This window comes from Papilio xuthus, unplaced genomic scaffold (assembly GCF_000836235.2).
Source record: "Papilio xuthus unplaced genomic scaffold, Pxut_1.1 DF828177.1, whole genome shotgun sequence".
NCBI lineage: Eukaryota > Metazoa > Arthropoda > Insecta > Lepidoptera > Papilionidae > Papilio > Papilio xuthus.
Window position 1 is genome coordinate 5,464,823 of NW_013530472.1, and position 12,182 is coordinate 5,477,004.

The following is a 12,182-nucleotide window of genomic DNA, read 5'->3' on the forward strand; positions in this document are numbered from 1 at the left end:
AGAATATTGTTCTCTCTTTGTGTGATCATAATTTGAATTTATACTTTTTCCTCTATATACCCACATTTTTTAAAGCATCAAAAAAAAACTTGTAATTTTTACTATTTCAAATTGCTTTGTCTGATAAATTTAATAGAAAACATAAAACACCTCTTTTTTACTTACATTTATTTTTATATATAACAACTTACGACTGACAGGTTGTTAAAAGTTTCTACCTAAAACTAGGTTATAACTGAGAGGTGAATGATTAAAACGCAATATGTCAGCGGTGCGTAAGGACTCGTCGAGGCAGCTGTGAGAGGACTCGGTAAGGCAACGACGCGGGCTAACGACGGGAACGGCTGCTGGGACCTCTGGCGCGCCCTAATTGCTGACGGTGGAATTTAATGAGCGACAGAGATTATTTCAACGTGTAGTTGCCAAAGACGATTGCAAGCTCAGGTCAGTTAATATCAATAATGTAAATCATACTAACTAATCTTCATAGACATGAGGGAATTGTTTTGAATAATATTCAACATAAACAGAAAATATAGTAATTAGGTGTCCTGTATAAAAGTAGGTAATTGAATTCACAGCCGCACTGAATTTAAATGATAAGAGTGAACCTCTGTCAGCAGTTAAAGATGTCGCATGTCATACAAATAGAGGTATTAAAGTCATAATTCATTATTTCGACATCAGTATACTTTTATAAAACGATTTCCTTTTAACGGATTATTTATTAAAATAGTTGGAGAACGAGCAATGAAGTGAAAAGACTGCAATTGTAGTGGTCGCGCAAGTTGCCTCGTAAATCCGTCGGAGGGCGGGCTGGACGACTTTATGGTTACAGTTTGATAGATTTCTTTCTTTTACATTACTTTTGGTTTCCCAAAGTATTGTTACTTCTAAAACATGTTACATATCATTTTTGTCATTCACCAAGTATGTTTCTTATTATGTTTCGAAACAATGATATAATTTCCTAAGGTTGCCAAAATAATGACATTCTATTGTTTATTTAGCTATTGTCTCTTGAGAACGGAAGTCAAATTAACGCCGCGGTAATCATGCAATTGACAAAGGATTGTTAATTCGTTATTACCGTATCTGTAATTCTTAGTTCTTCATTTCCTATTAATTCTTAGTTTGGTATAATAGTATATAGAAGATGAACAATATGTAGTTTCGAATTAAATATAACAGCATAACAGTGGAACAAAAACAAGCGAACTTTTTGGTAAAAATTGTATTTACAATTTACAATTACAAGTCGTAATTTCTAACAATTTTAATATTTAATAAAATCAAGAGACTACACAAAACTGTTTACGATGAAGTAATCTGGAGCCATCACGTTGATATCATTACAAACTAAACCTATATACTAAAAGTGCTTTAATAAAGTAACAAATAAATAATAATAAGTATGTTTTGAGATGACAATGAGACATTATGATAATAGTATTGAAAATAAATGTTGTACTTATAATGGAAGGAATTAGAAAAGTGCAAAGAAATGATGATAATGTTACGCTCATTCAAATTGTTGTTTGTGAAAATATGAAGTGATAAAATGCTGATGAGATTTGTTTGTATGTGATAGAGGAGATGATTGAAGATGATGTACTGCGGTGATTTCTCATAAGATATTAACATTAAGTACATAATAGTGTTTATATTTAAATACTTTCACATAATTTACAATAAAGTTATTTATATCGTGAATTTATTTACACTTTCATATGATAAGTTCTTAGAACCAATAATACCATATTTTTTACTACTACTTAAGATTAGGATTGAGCTGAGGGCCGCGTCCGCGAAATAATACCAGTACCACTCATCCTGATGAAGGGCCCCCGATGGGTTCGAAACTAGTTGGTGCCGTCACCGGACGAATATACGTGAGTGTTTAGTCGTTTTTATATATCAGCTTAGTATAATGTCTCACGAAAGTTTGAATTACTTAAGATTAGTTATACTATCATTGTTGGTTTTTATTGAAAATGGATTGTGCATATTTCCCGAAATATTGCACAGCTGGAAATGTGGGAGCGGCTGCTGCAGATTGACCTTTGTACCCTGAATTAGGGTTTGAGTTCACCTGTGGTTGGTACGACTGTGGCTGGTTTTGTCCCAATACTTGAGGTTGAATTTGAAGTTGAGGACCAGGTCTGAAGTACGAGAGATTCTCGTGTCCTCCCTGGGAAGGCGCTTGCTGAACGTTCTGCTGATATAACGGATGATGTACAACAGACTGAGCTTGATCTTGTGAGATTTTCGTGAAGCTCACTGGACCTTGAGGCTGCGTCTGATAATTCTGCAAAAAATATTTTAATTAACTTTATCCATATTGCAACCAATGCGCTTTACTTTTGATGTAGCAATATAAACTTTTAATCCTTTCGTGGACGCTTAGAAGAAATTAAAAAAATAATAAAGTAAAAAATGTATACCTGTGCCACAAACTGTTGTCTCTCAAGGGCGCTGCTCTGTGCAGGTTGACTGTACACTTTCTGTTGAGTGTCGTCCTGTCTGTATGTTACTGCTGGCTGGATGTACTGGACATTCTGGGCAGGTTGCTCCTGTACGTAAGGCTGTTGATACTGCTGCTGACCATCCGAGTAATACTGCTGAGGTGCCAAGTTATACTGGGAAGCGAGCAAACTATGTTGATTGTCAGAGTAAAATGCCTTAGGCGATTGCTGATACTGGAGCGCTTGAACAGCTGGTTGGTTCTCTAGCTGTTTATACTGCTGCGCTGAGAACTGAGCTGGTGATATTTGATTGTAACTTAACTGTGGGGCCTGAGATTGTATTGTTTGGGGCAACTGTTGGTATGTTTGTTGCAAAGGTTGTTGATACGTTTGTTGCAAAGGTTGTTGATATGCAGGTTGCTGTTGATACGCTTGTTGTAAGGGCTGTTGATTATATATTTGTTGGGTCTGGGCTAACACGTCCTGCTGTGAAATCTCTGGTTGTGTGGGTAGTTTTGAATTGTAGACTTGAGAGTTGTATTGTAAGTTGGGCTGCTGAAAATGCTCGCTGTAAGCCAGCTGTGATGGTACAGGGGCAGACACTTCATATGTTGTTGGTGTTCCAGTCTGTAAAACACATATATCTTAAAATTAAGGTTCAAATTAGGCTGATCGCGGAATCCTATCAAGTCTACTATAAAGTTTTGATATCTTTTATAAACATTTAATACATACGCGAGGCTGGTACACGGAGACGGGGGAGAAGAGCTGGCTGGCGATGGCGGCCTGGTATGAGGGTGCCTGCCCCGCCAGCAAGTCGGAGAACTTGGAGAACTGTGGCGCTGGCGTCGCGTACTCACGCTGCAGACATATTACGACATACAACAATTGTTCGTCACCTATCGCATTATCTTTGTATCGACACTAGTTGGAGATCAAAACATCACCAGACTGTTGTAAACAGATGTTATAATTTATTGTCTTTTAAATTATTTTCGTACCGCAATAGCAAACACTCCTCGTAAACTGTCATTTGTATTCTGTGCTTGTCATTGACAGATGACTTACAATTTTGCGCGCGCAAAAACACCATAAAATTTTGGAATTTTGCATTCCCTCGAATTATGCAAATCTATTGAAGTCAAAAACAATTTGGAAGTCCCATTGTAATTTACGGTTTAATGTTTATTATATTTTCAATTACAAAAGTTTGAAGTTGTCAGTTTGTGTAAGTTTGACTTAATACGGCGGATAAAAAAACAACAAAAGTTGACATCAGGTGTCCAAGAGACTTTTAAGTTAATTTGCCAATTTATTTACTTTTACTTAAGAAACCATTAACTTAGGACGTAACTCAGAAATCGTTAAAAACCAATTATAATGAATTGTATTGTACAATAACAAAAGAAAAAAAAGTAAAGGAGTGTTGCAAAGCGGAGCATGGACAATCTGATTTGCGGATGTCTGCGAGTGTTATGCAACAAGCAGCTGGTTCCGGTACCGTCTCTGAACGGATTTATATTTAATGTTATTTAACTGCACTTATGTAATAATCGTAACATTACAAATAACTGCAGAACCAAAAATAATTTTATAAATGATATCATTATTTTTGACCTTTTTAACCGACATCAAAACGGAGAAAGTTCTTGATACTATCTTAAAAAAACGATAAAAGAACAATACAGAAAAACGAGTTAAAGAAATACATTACTGATGTTTTTACTAAGACTTATTTACTAGCAGATAAGATGATAAAATTGTTATCATTGTAGGACAGATTTGTGATTTATAGACTTTAGGGCACATACAGACAGAAAACATTTCGACTGTGGATAAGCTATCGACCTCATGTTTTTATTAACAGTATATTGTCTGTACCGCACGTAGCGTGGGAAGTAGTCACAAGGTCGGTCATAGTTCTTACTAACATTGCAACAAACAATGCGCTTGCGCACGACACCAAACATTGTCATTGTATTGTTATAAGTTTCATACTGATCTACAAACCACATGGGAAATAATTAACGATGTTTTCCTAGTTTTCGTAAGAAATGGAAGGAAAATGTCTACGTTAAAGTTTATTACTATTATTTATAGTCTGTACCGCAACCAAAAGTAGATTATTCAATACAGTGTGTTTAGTTTTGAGTATTTTTATCCGCAATATTTAAGTTTTAAATGATATAACTTAAAACTTTATTATCTTTTGAGTAATTATACATCTGGTTACTTTTGAATAATGCAATCTATTCGTGCATTGTTTCTGCAGAAAGCCGAAGCGATATTATGATGGAAGTCATTTGTTTGGAACTAGACTAAAGTATATAATGAATTTCAACTGCAAGAAGCATTAAAAGGAATAAATAATATTCGCTTAATATGTAAATCTATGTATCTAAAGAAATGCTCAAAGAAAAAGTTTTATCTTTTTAATGCAATTTTAAATGTCAACAAATTTCCTCTGACACAAACAAGATAAATAAATACCAACATGCCAGATTTCCTGGAGCTGCTTGACATTTTTAATAAAAGCAAACAACAAACATTTCTACAATTCCTCTGCGCCGGTCGTGACGGCTCGCCGGCTGTCCCGTCCCGCTGCAACTGCTTAAATAATTCAACTGTCATGCTACTGGCCCGTGGCGACTGTTTGACCAGTAAACATTACAAAATTTGATTCTCTGCAAGTGATGCAAGGCAGTAGATCTCTACTGTTAAAGTGCTTATATTCCAATTTTAAAACCTAAGTTTATTTTTTGTTCATCGCAGTTTACATAATAATTACGACTATTCTCTTTGCACAATTAGCAATTTCGCGCTACTATTACTACATATAGTTATGCCAAATATTAATCTATGTAGTTAATACACAAACATGAGGAGCTAAGGAGCGGAACATGTTCGCGAGACGCGGCGGGCCGGGGCGGGCGGCTGTCCTGTTTGTTTCGGATGTAATTAGCACGAGCTGCGCCATCGATCTCTGTTTATCTCCGCTTGTCTTATATTAACGATATTATGCAGCAACAAACAACGAAGCTTAAATAATAACAAAAGTCTTGGTTAATTTAAAAGAAACAATACCTGACCTATCGAACTCCATGACTTTCAAAACATGAAGATTACAAGAACATAATTTCCATATTCATTTGCTAAATAACTTCTCGATAACTTGGATCAATTTTGCTAAGAACTTCGTAGTGACATTTTAAAAATATACCGAACAAAATGGGATGAGGTGACAAATATAAAATATAATCGTACCTGTGAGGGAGACTTATCCGCCAGCTGTTGTTTTGTGTCTGCATACTCCACTCCCGCATTCGCTGGCGAGCTCACTGGAAATAACACATCATTCAATAAATCACCTCTGTATTCTTAGGTTACAGAATCCTCTCTTAGCATTAAAACAATATCAAATTATTATATACACAATTCCCATATGGTGCGACGAATTAAAAAAAGATAGTAAAGTCCAATAAAATTCAAGTAAACAATACAGATATTTCTTACAAAGAACGTTTAATTTCAAGTTAAATAGCTAAAAGCACCACGAAATATCTTAACATAAAAGTTAACGGACTAGAAATATTTAATGTTAATATAAATACGAAAATGTGTTCAATATTTTTTCAACATAAATATTATCTGCCATCAAAGTTAACAAACAAAAATTCTATCATATTATTGCCGAGTTATAAAATTTTATTCCGAAAGGTTATTTTCAGCAAAAATTTATCGTTCATAGTCCAAAGTCAATGGATTCTCTAACAAATGAGTTGAAGCAGTAAAATTCATTGAAGGGACATAAACCTCGCAGATCATCATACAAAGTCAAATTGAAAATTTTTAGGAGCCGATAGTTTCCACTTCAACTAACCTTTTTATACTCATCGACATTTTTAATATTACATTTCAAAGCTTATGTACTCTTTGAAAACTTTTATTTATTTTATACGTGACTATAACAGACAATAAATAATATTTTCAAATGTAAATCAAGAATTAAAAAAAAGTAAAAAAAAAATCACCTGTAGACAGAGCCGGCGCACGTTTCTTCAAAGCATTATTTTCTGTTTTTATTAGATTTCTTTTGTTATCAAATTCTCCATTAACTGCCACCATCAGCAGGAAGAACGTTACCTATAGAAAGATGATATATGAACTGGATTAGGGACTACCGATACAGACTAGTGGTCATGGTTTTCAATTTGCGCCAACACACTGTAAACCATAGCACAAGCTTCGTGTTTATTTGAAATGATACAAAAATAAATTTAGTAATGATTTTTTGAGTGCTTTTGCACTATAGACAGGTGTGGCATAAATATAACAAGCATCATAGACTAGATAAAGAACACTAGTTTACGACAAAACACACGTATTCGTATATATAAATAATACTATATTTAATTTTATTATCAAATTTAAAATTTAATATTATGTAACGTATTAAATAATAAAAACAACATACATATAACCGCATCTTGGTTGAGCACTATCACTTTAACTCACAATCAATAAACTGACATGCGCCTGCGCAACGCGAGATACCTAGCCGGTCAGTCAGTGCGCCGGCCGCGCGACCTCTTATATGCCCTGCGCTCTGCGGGGCGTACTGGCATGCCCCAAACCACCTCGTAAATTATTGTTACATTTCTCATACATATTTGTCCCCTTATCATACACACTAGATAATGTCAAGTTCTACTATTTTGTTCGTCATAAGTTATTATACCTAATGTTAAAGGAAGAGAAATAGTCTTAATTTGGCTGTGGTAACTTTCACATATCTCCAAAAAAAAAAGAAATTATTAGTAGCTTTTCAAAACTATTAAGTTTCAAATGTTTGGGAACTGGACAGGCAAAAACGTATTACTTACTAAAAACACCAAACAAATATTTTGCTAAAGCTTCGAAGTAAGCTTGACTTCTTTTCTAGTAATTAAAAAAGTGTCTAGAATAAAGGGAATATAAAAATTAGAGCACTGTTCGCAGCACACTGTTTCACGTAAAACATTTGGTAAACAAACAAGTTTTGTATCCAGCATCCCGTACAATAATTTCATGTAGCCGGTATTATATTGTTACATTCGGCGAAACCTTTATTTACCCCCGCGGAGTATTTGTTTGAGTTGACAATCGGCAGGAGTTAAACAGAGTTGGTCGCTTTAATTAACTGAAACAACGCCTCGGCGTCGCGTTTAACCATTAATTAGAGTCACATTTCTGTTAAATCCATTATGAGGGAAATTACTTTTGCAAAATCATTTCATGTTTGTTTCTACATCTACTTATTGCCTTTTAAGTTGAATATTTCTAAATTAAACATAATGACTATGTATTTAACACCAACTCAAAAACTGAAGCTAGTCTAACACATAAGCAGGCAGGGAAAAAATGCGAGGAAAAAAAAATTGCGAAAAGGGTGGATTTAGATCCGCATATCAACAGATTATGTAACTTCAAAGTTGCATAATTCAAACATCCTATATTCTATTCCTCGTCACTTTGATGGACAACAAAACAACAAAATCTGTCATTCTAAAGAAGCACGTTGTAGCCCATTGTAAGAGTAAAATGGATGAAATAATTTGTGTATATCAGTGTTGCTATTTGCGTGAATTTATTTAAACCGTGTACTTAAATAGCTACTTAATTTTTAACATCGCTCCACTTGATTTCAGTGACATGTAGTAACAAATCCCAAGTCAAGATAACTCTGAACTACATGTGATACAGATACAAAAATAGGGTGTGTCAGTAGTCATTGATCATCGTGTAGAGAGGTCGTGCAAGTTAGTGCGGCCGCGGGGCTGCGGGGTGCGGGGGCGGGGCAGCACGTTATTGATGGCGTGTGTAGACAATTTGTTGCTTTGCTTGCTCCTTGTTGAAAGAAACTGTATTTATATGTTGGGGTTGTTGACATTTTGATTGCGACTTAACATCTGACACATAATGTTACTAATCTTAGCAAATCTCTTAATATACTGCAACCTACTGCTATTTAATGAGTTCTCTATCATATAACATTTATAAGTCGTAATGAACAACTTTAGACGGGCACTGTACAAAGCGCAGAAGTTATTCGGCAGAAGCGAGCGACTGTTGCCACTAATTATATCTCGACAACCGGACTGTACGTGCGAATCATAAGCTAATTAGGTAATGAGGCTGGAATTTTGCATCCGCCCCACGAGCGACTCGTTACCCTTCTAGCACACTGCCGCAAGTGCGAACTAAAGCGAAGCCAACTTAGGTTTAGCTCCTGGCAAAGATTTGGTTTATACAGGTAAACCATTCAGCGGCCCAATCATGAAAGTCCGAATCGAAATCTGAGGAGAAGAATTCGTTCCATTTTCCTTTTATTTTTTATCATATGCTTCAATTCCGTTTCGTTTTCGCGACTGTGTGCTACAAACTTTAAGAACCTCGCTATGCTGGGATTAGATTCACTCGCTGGCACCCCGCTCTCACTAATTACTATGTTTTTATAAACAACCGTTGCTTGTTCCGAGTCTCCAAGTTTCCTCTAATTGTATCTTTTATGGAGGCAAAATCATAAGCGACGTTACTCTACGTTGTTCTCTCATAATACAATTATAAAGAACACCCATGATTATCAAGGAATTACAATTTGACTCTAGATATTTTATGCATTGCCCGCGTTAAATCACGTAAGTCTGTTATGTCATGTATTGGTCTAATCAATTACGTACGTTATGTAAATCGTTAAATCTAACCCTATAAGTATATATATATATATGTATGTAAAGATATTCGTAGCTGCAGTTAAGAAGATAAGTAACCCTAAGATATCTTACAAATTATATAATATTGTGAACAGAGTCCTTAGTGCTCTACTAGACGAGTTATATCAAGTTCCTTAAAAGCCTTCATCAGGATTCTTCTCCCGTGACCATTTATTATTGATTGATAGATTGATTTACATTTAAGCAAACAGCAACAGATGTAAATAGTAAAAACTAACTTTATATAAAGATAATCCTCGTCTAATACATAACAATGTTTATATATGTAAACAATGTTTTCTGTAATTTGAAACGTACGTTTTAAATTAAGTCATCGTCGATGTTTCACAATCTCCATATAAGCTGTGAAACGCAAACTATTTTGATAGAAAATATTATCTGCGAGTTAATTTGTTTGTTACTTATCCAGAATTTTACTTGGTCATTGTGGAACCGGCCCTAAACGAAAGTTAGTGGGAAATAACATGACAGATTCAAACTGTAATAATTTGTTTATATTTGAGTTAAATACCAAAAAAATACCAAATAAATATTACATAATGACCATAACACGTAAACATCGCTTGTAGGGCAACTGGGTTTATATGTCTCTTTATGTAATTAAAAGTCATATAAACTGATATGTGTTATGTAATAAGTAGCTACATAAGTATAAAGTAATATGTTTCATTAAGAACATCCGTACGTCGTGAACCGAGGTGTCGTCACATCCGGACTACGACCGGATAAAGTCAACTCTTTAACATCTGTTACTTTATATACTTACAAACTTGTTACCTCGCTAGTATGTTTTATTTTTGAAATTTTTGGTTTATTACTTAAACAGGCAACAATTATTATTTAAATATTTTTTTAATTTATGCAGTAATTTGTTGATAAGAAAACACAACAAGAAGTTCATGAACCGTAATTACTGTTAGGAATCAAGGTTTAAAGAGTTTTTTCTAAGTTAATTTATATTAAGTACAATATAGATCCTTAGATTAAATAAAATTATAACGCGTTACCTTGCAAAAACAAGGCATTTAGATTGTCGAGGCAATACTAGTTACTTTTAGATTAGTATTGAGGCTCAGCGGTTTAAAAAAAAACTAATGTAATACACTGAGTACATAAGTACTAGCATACCTAAGCCTACGGCAATTTTAACATGCGATTAGTTTGCGCAACTGGCTACCACGCAACGTGCCTATGTCGACCACATACGACTCTCCGACGACCTAATTATATGACAGCCTCTTGAACACACCTCTCTCAGTCTCACATTTAACATTTATACTGGTTTTATTTAACATCCATTTTTGGTTAATCCACTTACATAAAACAAGTCAAATTCATTGACTATACGTTCACAATAATATAAAAACTGTAGAAAAAGTAATTTCTCCAGATGTTCGTTTGTTTCTAGATGCACAAAATCCCACAGGTGACGTCACACACTTAGGTACATATGTCATCAAAATTAGAGCACTATGTAACAGCTGAATGTGACAACAATTATAGCACAATTATATGAATGTTGTCAACAGCAAACATGCAACGTGAGCATTTAGATGCTCACGTTGCATGTTTAGATTTTAATTAGTTAAAATCTAATTAAAATACACAAAGAAATCAAGATACAGATATAAGATATTAATTTAACATTCAAACAATGTAGTTCACATTAATTTAATGTTTTAAAACTCGAAGCGATTACGTTTTATAGCGCGAGATAAGTGTAAAAACCTAATTAAAGGAATTTTATTTTATGGTTTTTTATTTTTTATTTATTAATGCCGCGAAGCATCGTTCACTTTTCAGTGAAAAGGTCTAATACCTTCTGTCTCAGCTGACTCATACTGACACATACTGACTGACTAAAATATAAGTTTTAATAAAATCAATTTCGGCTACATAATGTACGATTTTAATTGGGTTCTACAATCTCTGCTCAATATAACAACGGTCTCAATAAAGTCATATTTTTCCTGCATCTTTTATAATATAAAATTGAAGGGGATCTCGCTAAATACGCTTCAAATCGTACTACAAGTGAAGTTGTTTAGACGTCATATTACATAAGTTACGTTTAAGTGAAGTGGAATTAGATCACATGTTAAATGTTTTTTTATTTACTTAGAACACTATCACACTGACGTACTTTGACATTTCTTATTATTTGTACATACTTTGCTTTTGCATCGAAAAATCAAAGAGTAAATTATATTTTTTGGTATCTAATTTTAGCAATAAGCCAAAATCTAGAAACATTGATTAATTATAAAACACCAGAGATAAACATTTATAAGAAGATGCAGAATGATTCCCATCTCTTTTGGAGCAGAAGTAGGCATAACCAAGAATTATTGAGATCTTTAACTTTTATCAAAAAAGCTAAAATACAGATCAAGACGTCAACGCGTCAGTGTAAACTCGGTCTTTCTCTGGACACTAGATCAACAGGTCAAATTGAGATCGACTTTCACTGCGAAATGTGCGAGCGTCAGGTGTCCCTCCCCTCCCACCCCGCTTCTTACGTCACACGCCTCGAGAAAAGCCGCTCCAGAATCCAAAGAATGGAAAACAACTCAAAGACCGATTATAAGATTCATTTATTTCAAATCTTTCAAAGAAATGATAAAAAGGTTGCATAAACAATTAAAAGATTCAGAAAAAGTCTACGCGTATTCCACTTTACTATTTACTAAATATTATCTAAATTTTTATAAATCTACTAGCAACATTTTTTGACCTACATAATTTTTGAAAGTTCCTTGCCTCCGTATAATTTGCCTTTATACTTAATACAATTTTCTAGTCTGGTTAACAACGATTAAGTATATCTTAAATAAGTATTTTTGTCTTGACATCATAACGTAAAAGCAATCTTCTCACAAACGCATGGAACGCGGGCCTGTAAAAAGTTATATGTTTAATTAAGTGGATAAGGGATTCTATGACT

The 12,182-nt window shown here is 34.3% G+C and overlaps 1 protein-coding gene across 1 annotated transcript; it reads right to left on the reverse strand.

Moving 5' to 3' along the window:
• Nucleotides 1-1,468: 1,468 nt before the first annotated feature.
• On the reverse strand, nucleotides 1,469-7,017 carry LOC106113660 (putative mediator of RNA polymerase II transcription subunit 12). Its single transcript, XM_013306511.1, has 6 exons — nucleotides 6,940-7,017; nucleotides 6,497-6,608; nucleotides 5,730-5,803; nucleotides 3,201-3,326; nucleotides 2,445-3,092; nucleotides 1,469-2,308 (listed from the first exon to the last, which is right to left on the reverse strand). The coding sequence occupies exons 1-6, from the start codon at nucleotides 6,949-6,951 to the stop codon at nucleotides 1,973-1,975; spliced, it is 1,308 nt and encodes a 435-aa protein (XP_013161965.1). The 5' UTR covers nucleotides 6,952-7,017; the 3' UTR covers nucleotides 1,469-1,972.
• Nucleotides 7,018-12,182: the final 5,165 nt, after the last annotated feature.